At 34.0% G+C, this 22,638-nt stretch overlaps 1 protein-coding gene across 2 annotated transcripts; it reads right to left on the bottom strand.

The window, feature by feature from the left end:
- Positions 1 to 313: 313 nt before the first annotated feature.
- Positions 314 to 20,729, bottom strand: NAP1L1 (nucleosome assembly protein 1 like 1; the record flags this gene model as incomplete). 2 transcript variants are annotated; one of them, XM_084255596.1, is made up of 15 exons in its annotated part: positions 314 to 442; positions 1,123 to 1,194; positions 2,240 to 2,290; positions 2,786 to 2,815; positions 3,330 to 3,452; positions 4,764 to 4,783; positions 4,875 to 5,020; positions 5,418 to 5,557; positions 6,617 to 6,688; positions 7,637 to 7,765; positions 8,718 to 8,798; positions 9,033 to 9,174; positions 14,734 to 14,836; positions 16,213 to 16,298; positions 20,713 to 20,729. In XM_084255596.1, 14 exons carry the CDS (start codon positions 20,727 to 20,729, stop codon positions 1,159 to 1,161), a joined length of 1,176 nt encoding a protein of 391 aa, XP_084111722.1. The 2 variants fall into 2 exon arrangements, with proteins under 2 accessions (XP_084111722.1, XP_084111723.1); XM_084255597.1 differs by lacking the exons at positions 314 to 442; positions 1,123 to 1,194; positions 2,240 to 2,290 and adding an exon at positions 2,502 to 2,564.
- Positions 20,730 to 22,638: the final 1,909 nt, after the last annotated feature.

The raw sequence follows: 22,638 nt of genomic DNA, 5'->3' as shown, positions 1-22,638 counted from the left end.
TAGAAGCATGGGTAAATGACATACTCATACTTTAAGCAATGAGAATTGGATTTAACCATAGAGGTTTGGTGCCTTCTGTCTGGTTCTAACAAAAAAAAAAAAAAAAAAAAAAAAATTAACCTTTCTCGTAATAAAACACTGTATGATTTAAGGTTTTGTCTTTTTTTTTTAACACTTTCTTTGGGTGTTAAACCTCTTAATGGCACCCATTTCTTCAATAATATGGTAAACTGGGTACAAAGTTAATTCAAGCAAGGTTCTGCTTCTACCTGAATTAGTACAAAATTAAGACATTATCTGATGAGAACTAAAATTATATTTGACATTTTTATTTTAGGCTGCAAAAAACAAACAAGCAAACACACAAAACAACAACAAAAACTTGAAATGGGCTTGTCAAAAGCTGAAAATTCATCCTTTCCAGGGAAGCAGAAGGAAGACCCTACCACAAAGAAAAGATGCTTAGTTAATGGAGGTTAAATTTAAAGTACACTTAAAATAATGAGGTTAACTTCTGAAAATACTATGTTTTATTCACCTCCCTGTGGTAACCAATAACAAAACAATAAGTTAGGTTTCTTGCAGTTAAACATACTACCTAAAACACAAAAACCAGTAACAATCTAAGTTATTGGGTATGGTCTTACTGGAAATTCTTAACCATATTACTTCTCTTGGCCAAGTTTTCTCCTTTAATTACAAATAGTCTTATAAGTCACAGATTTCTATAACAAAATAATGAAAGGCACAGCTAATGCAAGCAAACTTAAATCCATTCAACTACCAGCTGAAAAAAAAACTTTGGTTCTTCAGGAAAAAAATCAGTAAAGCAAAAATCTGTTTAACAATTTTGTTCACTTCTGTAACTGTAATCTAAGAGCTACATGATAGAAATACTCCAGAAGAACCAAACTATGTAGCAATGAATGAACATGCGTGAGAGAATTTGTGCCTTCAACATATCTGGCAGAAGAACTATAGTTAAAATGCTAAGTAGAACAAATTGGTCTTCAAATGTCCGTTCCTTTCTTTAAAAAAAAATAATAAAAAAAAAAAGGACTGAGTCTACCAATACAAAAACATAAGGCTGTAAGTAAATAATAGTTGTGTTTAGGCTATTACAGTGCAGGTTATCCTCAAGGTCACACACATCCTGCTTCACTGCTGCTTGCACTCTGCTGGGTTTTGATCCTTCTGTTAAAGGAAAACAACAAGTCAATCTATCTTTCTCTACCTGCTTCCTTTAATTAAGATAGTTACTATTGAAAAATTATCACATGATCTCACTGTTCTGTCAAAATTCTGGCCCAAAAAAAATGGTATCACAAGAATAACGAATTCATTCAAATATTAGCTAAGTTAAAATAAAGCCCAAACTTCACATTGTGGAATGGACTTTTTAAAATAAGACATACTAAGCCAATACAAAGAATCAAGCAATTCATTATCAATTATTTTTGATTTATTAAAAAAAAGTTCACCAAAAATACTAGTTCCATTCATATTTTGTTGTTAAGGAGTAATTCTTACCTGTTAAAATATTTATTTTGATTTTTAACTACCCTCTCTTACCTGCTTAGTAGGTTAAATCATCTCCTGAATATTTTATAACATATTTTACAACATTTAGCAAATGAGTAAATGCATTAAAAAGAATCCAGAAGTTTCAAATAAAGTCTGATAATGTACATTTATTTTGTGGGACATAAAGACCTTTACTAGTTCTGATATGAAAACTTCCCATAAGTAACAGACAGGGACTCTCAGAGATGGAGAGTAGAGGTGGTTGGGTAAATTTAATACTGCTTCCCTTATTCTCGAGCACTCCTGCCTTCAAATGATTCAAAAACTGACCTTCACTTAAAGTTTGTCTCTGGAGGGAAAACCTAAGAACACAAACAATAAGTAATTTAAAAAGCTTCTAAAGAACTATGAAAAAGGGAAAAAAATGCCCAAGACAATGTGCCACTAAAATAGAGTCCTAGGGTTTAGTTAACCTGAAAAGGTCAGAAACCCAAAAAAACCAACCAACCAACCAACCAAACAAAAAAGCCACCTTAGGAACAATGCATTAAAATTGTTTTGTTGAAATGAATGCCCATGGAAATTAAAAATTTATTCAGTCAATGGGTTTCTATTAAATACTTTAATGGACAAAAATTCATTTTATACTCAAAAACATCCATCTCTTACTTAACCAGCCTTGAATTTAATAGAAAGCAGCACCAATTTTGCTCACCTTTGAGTCATAGTCTGGATCATTTTCCTCATCTCCTTCCTCTTCCCCTTCCTATATTAAAGTTCAAAATGCATCCATGAAGTAGGTACATAGTAGGAAGAAATGGCTCATAATGTAGGGTGAATTTAATAAAAGTTACTCTATAGGTCAACAGATTTTCATGATTACAGTTTGGTGACAATGCAATTTAATCTGAAAGCTTCTAATATGAAAAATTTCCCAACACAACTTGAGACATCCAGACAGCTTTTATTGAAAAGATTTACTGCAGCCAACGTTGAAAAAGTTTACTGCAGCTTTTGACTTCTTCAAAGAGCTGATAACCCTGCAGCAGAACAGAATTATTTGAAATAAAAAAAAATGTTCTGAGTGTAGCAATTTATTTATTGAAACCTTATACATACATTGTTTGGCTGTTGAACTCTAAAATCATATTTTTTTTCCAAAAACATTTTTATCCCGTATGACAGAATGATTATAGTAATGGAATACACAAGTCTCTCAATTTTTAAACAGAGTATTATTTGCTCATTTGGTAAACATTACCTCATCCGCTTCTTCACCTTCTTCATCATACTAAAAAGGGAAGAAAAGAGTGAAATTTGAATGAAGCTAACAAATATTTGAGAGTAGCTGTAGTTAAATCTATCACTGTGTCCACTAATATTCTAAAAAGAGGAAAGATTAACTTCTCCTAAAGAAAAATGATGATAAAGGAAAAAGCTAGAAGAACCTCTCAACTTAATTCCATAATCTAAACCTGACATATGTAAAAAAAATTAAAGAGCAGACAACTACTACTGTAAATATTATTTGCCTTTACTTGTAAGGGAACACTGTACAAAAAGGAGCTAAAACTCTTTGGAGTATTTGCCATCTAGCAATAAAGACACCCAAAGATTTCAGGGCAGTCTAATTATACCTTAATACTAATCAATAAAATTTTACTAATTCAGAAGTCTTCCTATTAGCAGCTAAATAAAATAAATCCAAAGATTCTAAGAGAATCTCTTTTAACACTTAAAAATTACATCTCTCACCAATTTCGTTCCCTATCAAATGATTTCATGGCAGGATTCAGATTACTCACATCATCATCATCATCTTCAATAGCTTCTCCAGTAAAGTATAACACTGATCTTGGGATTATACGCTCACGTAAAAAGTGACCAATTTCAAAGTCTGCAGCAAGGATAGCTTCAGCATCATCATCCTGTGTTTATGTTGTTGTTTAATAAACAAAAGTACAAGATTTATTAATTTTGTTAAGTTGCATATGCAAGACTCCAGTTTAAATCATATGGAGAAACTAAACTTCACTTTTAACTTTGTCATTTAGCTTAAATGTGTGACCAAACAGTCATCTACATACGCCCTAGCTTTAGAAGATTTTTAATAAAATGAAGCTAAGTCAGCAGACCAGTATACACACTCAGAAATTGTGAGAAATAAAAATCAAAACTGGTTTATGGCTTAGTTTATTTTCCTGGTTTACAAATAAAATATAAAAGCAACTTTGTTACAACTGCGTTTTTTTCTTTTAAAGTAATACAAATAAAAAGTTTTGAAAAAAGAAAAACCAAACAGGATCAAATAGTAAGTCTGAATTTAAAGCTTTGGTAACTAATATTAAGTATACGGCACAAAATAAAAGATCACAGAGGACTATTTTATACTTCTAAATAACAATACTCAAGGCAGCTAATAAAATACCAAATGAAACGTCCCAGTTGATAACGGATTAAGTCAATCTAGGATTTCTATTTAGTGGCAAAGCACAGAAATGGTACAATATTATTCAAATTAAAAGAATTCTGTTTTAATTCTACGATACTAAACAATGACTAACACTATAAACAGAGTTTATAGTCTCCATTTTTACCCTATAAAAACTATCTTGAATCAAGCCAGTTATTACCTTTTCGGCAGAAATACTTGCCTTTGGCAGATCTAATCTAAGCCCTACTTAGCTCAAATTATTCCAATGAACATAATTTTTAATTCTGTGTATATATAAACTATTTAAATCAGCTCAGTTCATTTAAACCAAAAAAAAAAAAAAAAAAAAATCTGACAAACATAAAAATATATTCAAGACAGAACTAGTCTACCCCTGCACAGATTTCTTTAGAGGTTGTTCCTCATTCCAGGCTCTACACTAAGCACAATCTATCGTTTTTGGCTATATGGTCACACACCTGGCCACAGTATGAAACCGTATTTCCGCTGTAATAACAAACACAGAGAGTTCTAACCAGACTGTGGCTAGAGGAGTCTAGTAATACTACAGTCTTGAAAATCAGTCCCCCACAACAGTATTTATAAATCTCAAAATAAAGTATTTCTTTTAGAATTTCTCAATGAGCATTTTGAATGGGATTTTTCAGATGCACAGTTTCCTATGCATTTCAAGTCTCAGAACAAAATGTTAACAGCAATTATTTTACTTCCCCACTTATGAGAACCAATCCTTTAATTTTGTACAGTGAAACAAATTCAACAAATAAGGAAAAATTCAACATACCAGATCTCCACTCTCAGGAACTGCAAAATTGAGAGAAGAAATTCAAATGAGTAAGAAACTAAACAAAACACAATCAAACAACCATCCATATCCAAATAAAACAGTACTTACCTTCAGGAGGGGCAAAAAAATTAAAGAAAGAATCATTGGAAACTGTTTTGGTCACTGTACGAACTGTCCCGCGACCCTTGTGTTTCTGTTTCTTCTTAATGGTTTTCAAAGTGACATTCTTTCCTTTTTTCCAATCTATCTGGCACCTATCAAAACAAAAGGAGGAAAAAAAATTTTTAATCACTACATATTAGTTTCAATTCCTATGAGAGCTGAGATTTCTCTAAAGAATTATTATATTTAGATTTCAAATTTTAGAGGGAAATTGGTTAAATTAACTGCTTTCTATAGGAGTATAAAATGAACATTTTTATTTCTACCTCCCCATTATTTTTCCCCCCAAGAAACATGTTCATAATTAGCACAAACTCAAAATATAACAAATGTGTCATCCTTTGGACAAACAGTTGGAATACAGGATGAATAAGTTCTTCTGAAACAATTTTATTGAAAACTTGGAGATAATCTATGTATGTCACGTACATAAGAAACATACACACTAGGAAGTACCAAACGGTACTGAAATGGTAAAATTAAACTCACCCTGTACAACCCATAATTTCTGGTCCATCAAAAGAAAAGGGGTCAGAATCATCTGGTTCTGACCTCATCCGGTATGTCTTCGTTAATACTTCATTTGTGAAATATTCATTGGGTTCAAAGTGAAATTCTAATACAAAACTCTGTTTTAAAATAAAAAGTATAAAAATTGATGTACCACATCATCTATTTCAATGCTTTATCTATGATTTTTATAAACAAAATTCTAAGTGATAATGTTTTTACTGCTCTGGGAAAGAATCACATAAGACCCAAATTTTTTTAAAAACAAAACAAGGTCTAAAAATAAACTGAAACTTGATTCAGTAACTTACAGCAGTGACATGTTCAGAATACAGGTCAGGCACATCAAAATAAACTGAAAAGGTCCAATGACCCTCTCCTCCTGCCATCCTAAGAGGACCTTATTTATTTATGTTTTTAAAGATTATTTTATCTGTACATACAAGTACTGGGACGTAGACCAGAGGTGTGGGGGGGTGAGAGGATTCACCAGACACAATGGGGAGCAGAAAAGGCAGATCTACTGAAATATACTGCTGAGGGGAGCAGTGGGCCAAGACAGGAGAGGTCTGCTGCACCATGAACTTACACCACAGTAGCTGGTGACAGCTTGATAGCACTGAAACTTTAATCCCTGCGCCACCAGGGGGGCCCCTAAGAGGTTTTTAAATCTTAAAGACTAGAGCCCAAGTTGGACAGAGAAAAAGCCCAACGTTAGGACATGCAATGTAAGAATCTATAGGCTACAATCACAAAAATGAATGCCCATTCATCATGGACTACTGACTTTTGGGGGTGAAGCTGTTGGTTTATCTTTCATCACGGGTTGAGTAGGGACCCTCTAACATGATTTATGTTATTCCGAGACACATGCCTTTTAATATAGAATGCGTTTTTTTATTTATGTTTCCTTGCTATTTTTTTTTTTGTAATCCATTTGCAAACTAGGATCAAGAAATTACTCTATTTCCAAAACAGTTTATGTTCAGTGAAGATACTAGATACTGCATTCACAATCAGTACCCCACACCTTTACTTCCCAATAACAAGAGTACCAAGTATCAGTGTTAATTTCTTCACACTTTCTCTAACCCATAAACTTTCCCTCTAGAAAGTTCCATTTATCTACTGTAAATGTCTAATGTTATAAAACTGAAAATATTTCAAAGTTCTTTTACCATAGGCTGGCCAGCATCTGAGAACTTCACTTTAATATCTTTCAAGTGCTTCAGAATAGGTTCATCATGTTCCTTCAAATTAAAAAATATGTATTAAAATGAGTTATATAATGGCATTTAAGAGTTAACATTCTGTTATGGACAATAAACACTTGGCTGACTGAGACATTTTGTAGTTTAGTTTTATATAATAAATACAAAGCTTAAAGTTTACTTTAAGTTATGACTTATACTAAAGCTAGTTTATTTATTTAAGTTCCACTTTACTGCCACTAGTTGGAAAAAAGTGACCAGAGAACTGTATCATTACAGACTAAAAGGCTGTTCATTACATAGACATTATACAGCTAAAAGGTAGAATACCAAGTCTTAGTAAGGTGTGTTTGTTTCAAAAAAATGTTTCCCAATTATAATTGCTGCCTTTTCCTGATGCTTCTTGTTGCTTTCCTTCTGGTTGATTCTTTTACACTTTGCTAAAACAGAAATACAATAAGCAGTCATTGTTTTGAGATAATTTTGATAGTAAATTCCGAAAATTACAGTTAAGACTACCAGGTAAATAGGAGTCTCTTATGATACGCTTCTAATTATGAGATGCAAAGTTTCCCAGAGGACAAAGTATCTGTGTTGGTTTCCTAGAGAAAGTGACAATTACAAAAGTTTGAGATTTTTATAATATTCTTTTAAAATGCATGTTTCTTGGATTTAAAGGTCTTTTTGGGTAAAGATAAATGAGACTGCTAAGACTCCCCCATCCTACTTCTACATTAAATATCTAAAGACTGAAGACAGGGACCACAAAAAAGCACCAGTCAATGACAAGCAATTATCAATGGGACTATTTCATTACCAAATTTTAAAATATTAATTGCAATTTACTTGACTGCAAGTAACAAAACTGCAGCTTCCTCCTACAGATAACAGCTGTTTCAAAAGAAAGCTGTCATTCTATAAACAATGAAGAAAGTAGTCATCATATTCGCTTAAGCTTTGAACTGATGTTTTTATAAATAAAATTACCTGAACCATATCACTGAGCAAGTCAACATTCTTAAAAACAGTCAACCAAAATTCAGGAATTCCCTTGGGGTCTTCTTTTTCTTCATCTTTTTTCTCATCTTCGAGCTTGGCCTTTTCTTTCATCTCCTCCTTGGATAAAGGACAGCATTTACTATTTAGATCACTTGATAAAATGGTATACATCCTTTTAACTTACATGCAGTGGCAAAAGTACGTAAGTCAACAAATCAAATTAAAAATTTCAGTAAAAGTTTTTTTGTAAACACTGCAGTTACCTCTATCAAACCTGACTTCATTTTTTTAAAAAAAGATTTTATTTTATTTATTTATACAAGGACTGGGTACAGTCAGAAGCAAGGGAGGGTGAGAGAATTCACCAGAGCCAGAGCGGGGAGCAGAGCAGGCAGCCGAAGCACACTGCTGAGGGGAGCAGCAGGCGGCAGGAGAGGTCCGCGCGCCATGTGGGACCCTCCTCCGGTGGCTGGGGAGCAGCCAGGGATCGAACCAGTGCTGCAGAGGCTGCGGGCAGCTTCGCAACCCAGCGCTCAACTGCTGTGCCACCGGGGAGGCCCAAACCTGACTTCTTTAAATGGTTTCTTTTTTTCCAAACAGATTTTATTTATTTATTTATTTATTTATTTGTTTGTTTATTTATTTATTTATTTATACAAGAACCAGGGTACAGGCCAGATGCACAGGAGGGTGAAAGGATTCACCAGAGACAGAGCGGGGAACAGAACAGGCAGATTGACGAAATACACTGCTGAGGGGAGCAGAGGGTGCAACAGGAGAAGTCTGCCGCGCCATGTGGGACCCTCGCCGGCTGGCCGGGATTGAACTGGCACTGTAGAGGCTGCAGACAGCTTCACAGCACGGCGCTCAACCCCCCTGTGCCACCAGGGAAGGCCCAAACCCGAATTCTTTAAATATTGCTACTACCGTACCTATCCAAAGAGAGAACCACCAGGGCCATGAGCTGTAGGGAAAAGTTTCAGGGGAAAACATGTACTCACTACACATCTTACAATAAAGAAAATACTTCCAAGATATAAAAACATGCTAAAATTAAGTCTGTACTAACCGAAATTTCATCTTCCTCATCTGGTTTCCATTCACATTCTTCTTCCGTAGGTTCATAAATTGCATTAATGATCTCAAATCGCTAAAATGATTTCAAAGAGACTGCATGAAAATACTGGCCTCCAAGCAAAAAACTGTTTTCTCATTAAGCTACATTTATAGTCATGTGGGATAATTATAGCACATCTTTAACTGCTATTATTGATAGTTTCCCAAATACCTAATAATCCATTTGCCACCTTCAAGTTTGTCTTTCTTTACAGAGCTTTTTTATCTTCTTGAATTTGGAATAAAGCAAAGTAGAACAAAGCATTACCTTATCAAATAGAGGCTGATAAAGAACAGCATACTTTCTTTCAAGATCATGAACTTCCTCATAGAATTTGGCCTCTATTTGTGCACATTTAACTTGAAGATTTTTGAGAGCATTCACTCGTCTTTTAACTACCCTAGGCAAGCTGAAAAGTTAAAAGGCATTAGTTACATAAGCACCATAAAACACAGCTCACATATCTTTAATCAATACTGAATCTGAAGCATGAAAGTTAATGACTAAGTTTCCTATTGCAAGCAAAGGGTATATACAAAATAATTAGAATTCAAGATAGGTAATACACGAAACTCTAGACTTTTAGAAGTTTTCATTTCAAAAGTGAAAGATGAATAAGGTACAATAAGAAAATGTAAATTAGATCATCAACCCTGTTGGCAGTGTTGGCAATAAAATTTGGTAAAATTTGGTCTGTAAAATTTGGTCTGACAAGTTAAAAAGTCATGGGCTGAGCCATCCTAACTCCTAAGTTTTTAAAAATAATGTACATTGGCAAAAAGGATGATATCCTATACATCACTGTTTTCTATTTTAGTGTCTGTATTTAATTGGAATTTGAAAGTAAATAGCAATGTTTTATGAAGGGAGGATATGGATTTTTAAAATAACAGTTTTACTGAGATATAATTCACTTTTCAAACAATTCACTATGGGGCATAGATTTTTAAAGGTTATACACAGCTAAGTTACGAGCCCAATAAATAATGATCAAATTATGAACTCCTATACCTTCCCCTAAGTGTTCACACTCAAAATTAACCTAACTTCAGGAACTCTACAACAGAACCCAAGTTAGAATTCCCTGCCATACAGATTGTTATAGATGATGTAATGTTCTTGACTACAACTTTACTTAAGGAAAAAACTTTGTATCTCACAATTAGAAGTTTAATGTGTTATTAAATGGCGGTAAAATAGCATGAACTGCTGGCCTCCCCCTCAGTTCACATCTCAAAACAAATCAACCCTAGAAACTTAGACCCAGCTGGTGCATGTACACATGTAACTTCTGAGCACAATGAATTGCAACCAAAGAAACTGCCCTCTCCCAAAGCAGTGAAGAAAAATTGCCTGGAATTGTCAGTCAACTTTGAAGTAGCAAGACCCTTCCTTCCCATGAGGCTGATACCATCCCATCCCATCCTCCTTAATCTCCACAGGACTGTAACAAACCAGAGTGTGATCTTCAATCCTCCCAATATTATTATTAGAGTAATTGATTATCACCATTGTACCTGTGCTTCAGAGTACAATTTCTACGAAAGAATGAAATATTTTTCATCTGAACCCGCATTAATGGACTAAAATTTTAAACAAGATGTAAATACACTTAAAGAGAAGATATTTAACAATGACACAAGACCAAGAAATCTAAAACAAAATGGGAAGTATTAAAAATATAGTAATTAAAACAACCAACAGCATTAACAAGATAGGTTCAAATGGAGAAGTTCATGAGGTTGAAAAGCTGTCCAGGAAGGCAGCAATAAAGACAGACAGAAAGGCGAGGATATATATAATATAAATGACAAAAGGAGCAACAGCTGAAAAAGCGAGAGGAGAAAAGTTGTCTGAAGATGTGAATAAATTTGAGTTAAAAGCACTATGAAAATCCTCAGGCATGATGAGATTTATGAATGCATATAAAAAAGAATACTCTAGAGATATTCAATGGAAAAGGAAGGAATCTACACAAATGAAAAAGAATCAAACTGTTATCAAGGTAACATACTAAGATGTTTAAGAACTTTTGAGTTTACATAGCCAAACTATTTAGATATGAAAGCAAAATAAAAACTAAAAAGTACAGGGTTCAGGAATTAAACCACAGCTCACTATATTCATTAAAAATAATTTCTGATGAAGTGGGGAAAAAAGAAGAATGCAGGAGATGCTATATAAGGTATGGGTTGTCAATATCTTAGTTTTACTGTTGTCTTGAAAAGAAAAAAAGAGGTCTAAAGTAAGTAATTTGTAAACAATACAGATATTGGTAAATTTAAGAAATCAATTAAGTGTAAATAAACCTAGGTATTAGGTTATGAGTCATTTTTAACCATAACAAAAACCAGAAAGCATTAAGTTTGAAACCAAAAGATCTATTGATCTATTCAATGGACAGCAAAAAAGAGAAGAAACAAAATATAATAAATACTTTCAAGAATTAGGAGTGATGTAGCAATTAAAAAAAAATCACTTTTGAGAATGTAAAGTGAATGGTCTGATATCACTAATATAGATGCAACCATTCATAGTAGAATATGATACAAGAATGTGGAGAAAAAGTCAGGCCAGGTAAATAAAAACCAAAAGAAAGCTGGGATAGCTATCTTAATATCAAACAAAACGTAATTTATGACAAAGAATATCATAATATACAAAGGAAGATATAACATACTAGTACAATGAACAACAGAACGAGATAAATATATCACAAACACATACGTGATACAACTTTCAAAATGTACCAATCCACAACTGATAGAATTAGAGAAAAACATGGAGAGTAAAGGGAAAAGGGGCATGATGGAACACAGACTGACTATAGGTGCCTTGGTGACAGGGGTAGTGTGGTAAAACACATCTGAAGAGATGGGACCCTGTAGTTCTGAATCATAAACAGTGCTGTAAAACAATGTTACCTTTATTTTTAAAAAATGACATAATAAAGAATTACAGGAAAAACAGATTAAGTGGAGATTCCCAAGATTCTAACATCCCTCTCAGGTCAAGAGGACAATTAGCAGAAACAAAAGAGAACCAAACAATATAATAAGCTAAGATTACTAATTTCAGCATATAGAAATTCACGCTCAACAGTCATAAAGTACTTATAAAAACATTGTATTAAGGTCATAAAAGCTACAAATTAAGAAAAAGAAACAGGAAAGAATAAGATCATGGAGTAAGCCCAAACAAGGACATTTTAACATTAAAGTCAGAGTTGCAATAACAAAAAAGAAAGGAAAGGGAAAATCAAAAGTTCATTCTAAGAAACATTACTATGATGGAGACAATAGAAACAAAGATGCAAGATACAAAATACAAAAATGAAAATCATCAGATATTTTAAAACATCATAAATTATATGCTAATCAATTTGAAATAGAAATAAAATATGTTTAAAATATAAATCTTTAAAACTGGCACAAAAGAAACTGTCAGATCAATTGGTATGTTTAAAAAAGGGAGGTGGCATGTGGATTTCCCTATGATCTCTAGTTCTCAAACCTGAAAGGCACAAGTCAATCTTCAGAAAAAGTCTACCAACTGTTCCAGGAACAAGTAATTTTTGTCTCAGTTTGTTCCAAAATGCAGAAAAAAGTAAAATAATTCCATTAGGCAGTTGAAATCTCAACTCTAAAACCACTTAAGGATAATATTTCTTTGTCCCCCCCCCCAAAGTTTCTTTATTATACACACACACACACACACACACACACACACACACACACACACACATACACCAAAGCTCATTTCACCAACAAGGACATAAATAAAATGTGCGATTTACTTAGGTAGTTAGTAACAATATCATGATAAAGCTTGTTTCATGAATGCAAAGCTAATTTGATATCCGAAAATCATTTCCAAAAATGTTTATATTTAATATTCAAAGAAAAAAAAAAAACAAAGCCCACCTGAATTAATACAGAATAAAAGGTCACAAAAAATTCAAACAGACTTTAAGTTAGATGGAGAGTTTATATTCATTCCCAGGAAGACTGGAAATATGCCCATTTTTAATGCTAATGTTTTAAAAAGTACTAAAAATCCTGTCCAATGTTACAAGAAAATAAACATATGGTGTGGTATAATGTGGAAGATTAGAACTAAAACTGCCATTTATTGCAGATAACATCTTTTGCTTATTCACAACAGCAACACAACTAAGGTATACAAGAATTCACCAGAATAGAACACAAAAACAGTGTAATAAGAGACACAGAATAGGATCTGAATAAAATAGTTCCTTGCTGTATTAATCTATATATTCAATGTAATCCCTATCAAAATTTCAGTTTTCTTAAGAAAACCCTGACAACCTCACTATCAACCATATGTAGGATAAACATCTATACTTAAGGTCAACCTTGAAAGTGTTTTGTGCGGGGTAGTGGAAGAAGGTAACCCACCCTTAAAAATACTAAGACATATTATTATTCCAAAGAAATTAAGGCATGAAAATGACAAAACAATAAGACAAAAAAGAACAATGAAACAGAGGAGTAACTGCTAAGAGACAAATGCAAGTGTTTATAAGAAACTGATATGCAATAAAGGTGGTACCACAAATAAATGGGGACAGAGAATGACTATTTCATGAATTGTCATAAAAACTAGTTCACTGGAAAAAAAAAGAAAGAAAAGAAAACCAGATGCCAAATTAACACCAAATACAAAGGTGGACTGACTCCAGAGGGATTAAATGTGAAAGGTAAACTAGTCAAAGGAAATATAGATAGAACTAGGAAGGACCTAATTTTGAAAGAACAAGTCATTAAGTAAAAAATGTCAATAAACATAAAAGTCAAGGACTTCTGGGGGCCTCCCTGGTGGCCTAGGGGTTAAGTCTCAGTGCTAATACCATAAGGGCCTACTGAGTTTCGTCACTCACCATGGAGCTAACCCACGGCATGGTGCAGCAAGACCTTTCCTGTCTCACCCGCTGCTCACCTTAGCAGCATATTTCAGTAGAGCTACCTGTTCTGCAACCCACTGTGCTCTAGTGAATCCTCTCACACCCTACCCCCGGCACCTCTGGCCTACATCCTAGTTCTACACAAAAATTGAAAAATTAAGGAATTCTGTTTAATGGAGGATGCTATGGACAGACATGGCACAATAGGTTATTTATGAAGTCCAAAACTGATATAGGATTGACATTTAAAATACCTAAGAACTCTTACAAAACAGGAAAAAGATAGCAAACTCCAATAGGAAAATGGGTACATATGAGCAAACCTAAAGGTCACAATCTTTACAAAGCTTAAAAACTCAACAGATTATTAGTAAATATTACTAAAATGAGCCTGAACCTTACTCATTAGACTGGTTAAAACAAACAAAAACCAATGGAATCAAATAATGCAAACTCTAAGCACTTAATACTTCCATCTCCCAAAACTAGCAACCTTTTGGTAAATGCATATCCCAATGAAATTCTTAGATAGCTAAGAAGATATGCACAGGGATGATCACTTCAATAAAACTGTATGGAGCTTAATGGAAATCTTGTGTTCATCAAAGAAAAAGAGTATAGTAAAATACAGTGGCTGCATATCACAGAGAACGAAGCAACTCAAGATACATGAATATAGTAACATGGATGGATCTTAAAATCATAAAGGCAAGTAAAAATAATTATAAGCAAAGTAAAATAGGGAATATTACTAATGATCACCAGCAAAATAAAAAACTGCATTTCTAACAAATCTCTAAATAAAACTCGGTATGGTTAGGATCAGTATACATCCTGTGGAGCTGAACCAAAATAAAAATTTAAAGACCAACCCTAAATTGGTGGTACTTCAAACAAAATTTTAATCTCCCAATAATCCTCCACTAGATAGGATACATTAGTTTTCCAACTATTATACACAAAAGTCATAGATGGTCTTAAAAATACACCTGCACTGTTGATTATAAAAAGATAAGTAAGGACTATGGAAAAGAAAACGTGTACCTTTCAATGTATCCTGTTGGTGTTTCTACCAGACCATCAAGTCTTTCTTGAAGGGCTGCAAGAATCTGAGGATTTTGCATCATCTGAACAGTCAGCTGACGCGCTTTAAAGAAAAAAAGGGCATCGAAAGAAGTATTTTATGACAATGTATTGTTATTTTAATAGGACAATCCAATCATGAGTGTTTCTGAATAGACTGTAAATTGCTAGTATGCGCAAAGATGGGCAACAGGCCAAAGAAAAGTCACTCTAGGAGAAGTTCAGATTCCTATTGATTTCAAATGTCATCAACATATTTTTTTCCCCTTTCATCTTGTTACACCCACACTGCATTTTGGGCAGCTCAAAGCATGACTCAGTTACCTATATATGATAGGTGACAATACTTTGAAGGAGAGAACACATATCATAAAACTGCAAATATAGTGACTGTTTCAAGGCTGGAACTGTGGGAATGAGTGACCTGAATGTTCAATCTTGTAATGTGCTTGGGTTTATTTGAATAATAAAAGTTCAAATAGTCAAAGGTTATAAGTGAAGCCAAACAAAATTGGTTATTAATGGTGTCTGAAAATTATACTCTACCCAATATAAGCTAATTTATGAAAAACAAGTCATCTTCTTCAATATATACATACAAAATTGCCATTAATTTTTCCCAATTATGTTTTTAAGGGTCAGTCTATCTTCTAACATTAATTTGATTATTGGGTGATGTACAGTTATGAAAACCAACATGCCTTTAAAAATAGCAATACTGGCAACTAACGAAACAGTCATGTATCTTTTAAGAAAAACATTACAAGACAAAAGATGGAGCTAGTTCAGTAGTCTTTTCACAATCATCTGGCTTAAAAATGAAAAGTTGAATCATTAGAGAGCATAACCTAAAGCAGTATAATTCCCCACTACCATCACTAACCCTCACCCACACATTTGAATTATCTGCTGAAGAAAATTTTGGATGATTTTGTGTCTATTTGTTAATGTTTCTTTTGTTGTTTGGTCACAATGAAAAAAAATATATACACACACACACACACACACTACATATATTGTATTTCTGACACGAAATACTAATAAACATTTCAAATAAATCTAAGCTAGTGTTTGTTGAGAAGCACCACCAATAACAAGTATGAATAAATATTGAATGAATAATGAATAAATATTTCTGAATGAATGAATAAATATTTCTATTGATAAATTCAGACAAAACTCATGGGCAGCTCTGTCTGACACATCTATGCCACATGCAAGTCCAGCAGCAGATACCATGACTTCTGATAAGTCACACTATATCCATATATTTTCCTCTCTTACTACTTCATCTCCATCTCCCTCCTCCCCTACCTCCCACCACGCACAGTTTCTGAGCTAGGGATAGGGGTGGTAAAGTGGACAATGATCCGAAAAGAGAAAGGTCAAGTAACACAAGTGCCAGGATTCGCTGGCTCCTGAAGTAAATTAAAGTAATACCTTTAATTTTTGTTTCTTCACCAGTTTCTTCTTCTTCTACTTCTTCAACATCATCCAAATCTTGATCAAGTTCAGACTGTTCTTTGCTAAAATATCATAGCATCACACCAAGGTTCAAATGGACCAATTACAAAAAAAAAATTACAGAAAAACTTCAATTCATTTTCTAGATTAATACGCCTCATTCAAAAACATGAAGTAGGAATTTAAATGGCAATTCCATTTTCCTTTTAACTTCAAATGGACACAAATACAAAACCAGAAGTACGTAGAATTTCAATTGAAGGCATATGGCCGAATATAGTTTATATTTTAAGTCTTAAAATAGAGCTTGCAACATTTTTGTTTGGGGAATGTGATAGCAAGAAATAAGCGTTTTATTCAATAATCACTCATTTTATTCTTTTTAGTAATAGCGTTTATTTTATGAGAGGGCAAAACACCAAGCTTTTTAAAAGTCCACATTCCTTAACCTACGTTTTAGTTGATGTGATTAGGTTTTTGGTAGTGAGCTAAAAAGCAGAAGTAGAATAGAAATTTAAGGAAGTCTTTATAGAAAAGTAGGAGGAAAGATATGAGACAGCAAGCTGGGAGGTTTTTTCATCTTGCTCTTTCCCTAGAATTGGTATGTAAGATGGCTAGAGCTCTGGCAGCCACAAAATGGACCATGAAACTTTCAGGAAAATGTCATCAGTTAAGGATCAAGTAGTTTGAAAAACAAAAAGGTTCTGGATCCCTTATGGCTGTGGAGCAAGGGTATCAGACTATACTCTGATCTTTCTATACAGCAAAGATGGGGAAGAACAGTGAAAGAAAATCAGAGTCTATTCATGACTAGAGCAAAGCCAGGAGGATGGCATCACTGAAGTTAAAAAGTATTAAGATTACATTCTTTCCATTTTATCCTAAAAATCTAATTTTTGAACACGAGATTACAACTAGCATTAAAAAGGAGAATACAGACATCTAAGTCAATATACAGTTTATGGTAGAATTCCTTGATTTCACATTTCACTATTTTGCTAGAGATTTCATTGCTTTCATATCTTGAAACAGCATTTGAAAACTTTCATATAGGGACAAAGACTAATAAATTTTTGTATATTAACAAGTACAGAAAAGCTCAACTCTATCCTACTAGTAAAAGTTAAGTTCCCATCAACTGAGGGAAAAATTCAACCTTCCTATCAGAATCAAGAGATTTCTGGACTATCTAGTATAAAAAGCCACTGACTGAGGGCCTCCCCGGTGGCGCAGCGGTAGAGCGCTGGGTTGCGAAGCTGCCCGCGGCCTCTGCGGCGCTGGTTCAATCTCCGGCTGCTCCCCGGCCACCGGAGGAGGGTCCCACATGGCGCGCAGACCTCTCCTGCCGCCCGCTGCTCCCCTCAGCAGTGTGCTTCGGTCCTTCTGCCTGCTCTGCTCCCTGCTCTGGCTCTGGTGAATTCTCTCACCCTCCCGCGCTTCTGACTGTACCCAGTGCATGTATAAACAAAACAAACAAACAAGCAAACAAATAAATAAAGAAAAACATGCCTCTATTAAAAAAAAAAAAAAGCCACTGACTGAAGGTAACAGAAATAGTTCTCCTCCAGTATAATTTCATTCATCTATTTATTAAGGCTTTAATACTAGGGTCAAAATTATGTACACTGAATGGTGAAACAGAGTCCACTCCCATTTTTATAATTTTATTGGGACAGAGGCAAATTAATTGCATTATGTATTGCCTGCTGCTATTTTCACAATACTACAAAGTTGAGTGGTTGGACCAAAAACCATATGTTCCCAAATTCCCAAAATACTTATGACGAGGTCCTTTACAGAAAAATCATTCACTCTTGCTCCCTCCTAAAAGGCTCTCAAATATCCAAAATTAAGTTATGGTGGGGGAAGCGAGGAAGCAAGGAGTCACAATCAAATTACTCTTTTTTTTTTTTTTAAAGTTTAAAACAAAAGGAGAATCCCAAGGTTAAGATGGCAGGTTGCAGATACTCAACTGCACATCCAAAATCGCCACCAAGATTATGATAAAGAGGGATTTAACAAACTTCACTGAGAACTGAAACCGAAGCTAGTGGTATGGAAAAGTGAGAACCAGTCTCAACATGTAATCTTAAAAAAGTTTGGATATTAAGCAAAAACTGGTAAGCAATCAAATCCTTGGAGCCTCTCCCTCACTCTAGCAGATGAATGGTGGCTTCCTGTCTGGAAAGGGTTAAATAGAGAGCTCAGGCGAAAGGAGTGGAGGGGGGGAATAGCTAGGACAGGATCATGTACACAATAAATGCCAAATATGAGGACTTCTCTCTTCTCCCAATAGACTGAAAGTCAATTCTTTACACAAACATCTTTCAGAAGGATACCTGATCCAGAAAAAAACACTCTAATACTGGTTATTTTCACAACAAATGCCACACTGAGGATCCTGCACTAAAATCCCAAATTGAAAGTCTCCCCCTCTAATACTCAAATTTCCCAATCAATTTTTTAAAAAATTTCCCTCAAATACATGCCCCCAACCCCAGTATTAATGAGCAGACAACCAAGCACTATCTCTGATTTGAGAACAGCTTCTTGCATTAAGGCCAGAAAAAAACAAGGAAAAAAAAAAAAACTAAACAGGGGAAAGAAAATCCAAAGATACCATAATCAATGATTAGAAGAACAAGATGCTATAGAAGAAGAGAACCAATGAGCTCATGAAAACTAAACAATTAGAAATTCAAAGCAAGAGTTGAAAGATAAATAGCTTTTCCAATTTGCTGAGAGAGTAAAAAGACAAAGATAGGAAACAGGATGTAAGGTAATTAGAAAAATCAAGTTGAACACATAACAGGAGTTACAGAAAGAGGAAAAAGAAACAAGATAATACACAAAATAAGAATATTTCCTGGAATGGAAAGTCATTCCAGAGTTGCCAGACAAAATGGTCCCCTGAATTCCTAACACAAGAAAGAGATAAAAATAGCTAAAGCAATTTGAAAATTTCAAAATGCTGAAGCCAGAGTGGTTTCCAGAAACAAATACATAAATATTTTTAAGTCATATATAAGATCAACAATTATGATGACTTTTAACTTTGACAGAGCAACACTAGGAACAAGGCAATAATGCAGCAGAACCTTCAAAACTGTGAAGAAAAATAACCCCAAATTAGAAGTCTATACCAAACAATCAAGGATAAGGGTAAAACAGTCATTTTCAGTCTTGCCATAACTCAAAATAATTTACTTCCCTGGCACTCGTCTGAGGTATTAGGCTAACAAACAAACAAACAAGGAAAACAAAATGGGACATAGCAAAGAGGAGAAACAGAAGGAAACCAGAGGAAGATAGTATACCACAGCTGAACAACAGAGTAGTGGGATTCAGAGACAGACACCTTGAGAGCCATCAGCACTAAAATGTCTGTGTGGCACTACTGTCTTATGTTGAAGACAGCACTCATGGGGGAGGACTGGCCAGACTGTTACATATACTTGGGATATGCTGCCCTTGTGTCAAAGTTTCCTGTACTCTCACCCCCACACTCTACTGCCTTTAACAGCTATTAAGTTTATCATGCCCCTCATACTTAAGAGTTGTTTTAATTACTTGAGTTTGCAGGTTACAGTGAAATTACAAGCAACAAATAGTGCAAATCAACTCATTCTTCCTCACCATATTTCTGCAAGAGGTGCAATCACACTAGAATCCTGTCAGAGGTCAACTTGATTAAACCTGTTTCCATAATTCATGGCCTCCTTCCCCAACGATTTCTCCAAAATAAGCCCCTGTAAAACTTCATGACAGTTGAAGCCAGACTATGACCACCCAGATATTATCTTGCATATTTTCCCAACCTCGTCTTCAACTAATAGTGGTAACACTGATTTTTTTCTTAGCACAGCAAAACTTGTGACTGCTATTCAGCATTTCAAAATTAAACACGGTTAAGAATTTTTAGTTGATAAAACTAAAGAAAAACAAAGAAATGAATCAGACAAAAGCCAAGATGGTGCTTTTGTTCCTGGAGTGGAAAGGCAGACAACTAAGGACAATACAATTGAGAAGGGGCACAAAGGGCTTCTTAACAGTAATGTTCTAATTTTTAAAACTTGTCTACAAGTATCCTTTCAGTCTTTAAATTCTACATACACATTCTAAAACTTTTAAAATTTTGTGTATAAGTTACATTACAATGTAAGTAGTACAATCTTTGGGAAATACATGTGGTAAAAATGAATTCTGCAAATATTTATGATTCACCATTGTGCTCATCACTTTCCTAAGAATAAACATTGACAAATGGCTTACTATATTTATGACAATGCATTATGTACTATATTTTGTCTTGGATACACTGTACCCAACTTTTATAATAGTAGGTACTAAGCATTAGTCATTACCATACATTTTGATAATACATAAATAGTACTGCTGTTAACTACATCACAGTACAAAGTGATTCCAAATCTCTAAAAAAAAAAAAAAAAAAAGAACCAACTATCTGTCACTTACTTGTCAATGTCTGCCATGTTGTAAGAACTCCAAATATCTATGGAGAGAAATGTCAATGTTAAAAAATATATAAGATTTATTTAAAAACCAATAAAAACATTTGAGGACAAAATATTTTAAATCAATACCACATTGATTTGCATATATATTAAAATGTAAACGCCCATTAAAAAAGCATCAGTGTTCAAAAGAGAAACCATGGAACATAAACTCTTCTTAGTCACCAGAAGATATTTTTTCTGAGACTACTACTTAAAACAAACAAGTTACTATCAGATTTTTAGAATCTATCATGTTAAGGACTGTTAGAAGAAATAGACTCCTGGTAAAGAATCACATATATGCTAGAAAAAATACAATGCAAAGGGTCTTTAATTATTTCCTTTTAATTTTTGCTATGCAGCACCTCACAGGAAAAAAAACAAACAAACAAAACCACTTCATTTGATGGTATTAATTTTTTATCCAATTTAGGTTAAAGCCAAATACTGCCATCTACTGTAAGCACCCAGGATTTCTGGTCAAAAATAATAATCCTTGCATCAAATTCAGCCCTTTAAAATTACTTAATGACAGTTACAAAAGCCCTGGGACTCAAATCTTTGTCAAGCAAACCTTCCCCATCTCTTCAAATCACTGTTATGTCACATTATAACCAGCAGGCATTCAACCTTCCCTGGATATGCTGGCATACGGTCAACAATGCTCTTGGTTATCAAACCTGAATACTATTAGAACTAAGCATATTCTAAGTTCTAACTCATGATAAGATGAATACTAACCTAGAGAATACTGGTTTTAGAAAGACAAAACGAGATAAAATGTTTCATCAGACAGAAAAATGGCTAATGCCATAGGTAATGCATTACTAAAAGGCAATCTAAATCAGGCTTAGAATCAATCCCACACCAAAATCAAGTTTTTACATTTTTTTAATTTAAAATATTAGCCTTTGATTCATAGAATGCTATGTGATTCCTCAAACAAACATACTTAATATGCTTATTGCCTAGAGGTTTAGGACAAGTTACTGATTTCAGCAGTCAACGGCCAATATTTGAACTATTATTACTGATTCAATAGCCATGCTTCAGACAAATTACAAAGGAACTATTTCTTCCTAAAATATCCTACCATATTTTTAAAATATCCTCATGTTCTTTGAATCACTCCTAATTGCATCGATAAATTTCTCCAGTGATGTTGGGTAACTAAAGTAGCACTGACAAAATACTTAGCAAATGATTATGAATGCTAATTCAAAAAGAAAAATAATGAATCCTAGTCAAAACAATCAAGTTGAATTCTATTGTCTATCAAATCAATAAGCATTTTTATTGTAGGAAAACTGTGGTGAATATGCATTCTTAAATATGGCTAGTATTCCCATGAATTATAATCTTTCTGGAGAGCAGTGTGACCACAGGAACATCAAGAATTAATAAATATGTTCATCTCCAGCCTTCATTATTCACTTATGAGAAACTACCATGAAAAACACTATGTAAAATATCTAAGGGTCTAGTAAACTTTTCATGTCCACCTAGATGGCTCTCTTTCAATACTATATCCTTTGGCCCACAAACTCAAACTTCTTCTGAGAGGACTTCTCCATCCCATACATTCTTGTTAAATAAGATCTCCTTATATGCACACATTCCTATAAACCTGTTTCTTCCTATAATGTTTCTGATTTGGAATTAAGTTAGTGTGATTATTTGGCCAAGTCTCTCCAGATTTACTGGTCCACAAGATTCACATTACAGGAATTATTTCTGCTGTTTTGTCAATCACTGTATTATAGAGTAGTATAAGAAGCTTATATATCTGGCACTACATATCAAAAATAAACTTAGTATTAGCATAGTATGCACACATAACAGAGTACAGTCAAAATTGAAGCAGATCTGAGTTGATATGGAAAGA

Source organism: Talpa europaea (genome assembly GCF_964194135.1).
Source record: "Talpa europaea genome assembly, chromosome: 15".
NCBI classification, from domain to species: Eukaryota; Metazoa; Chordata; class Mammalia; order Eulipotyphla; family Talpidae; genus Talpa; species Talpa europaea.
This window is presented reverse-complemented; position numbering and strand designations above follow the sequence as displayed.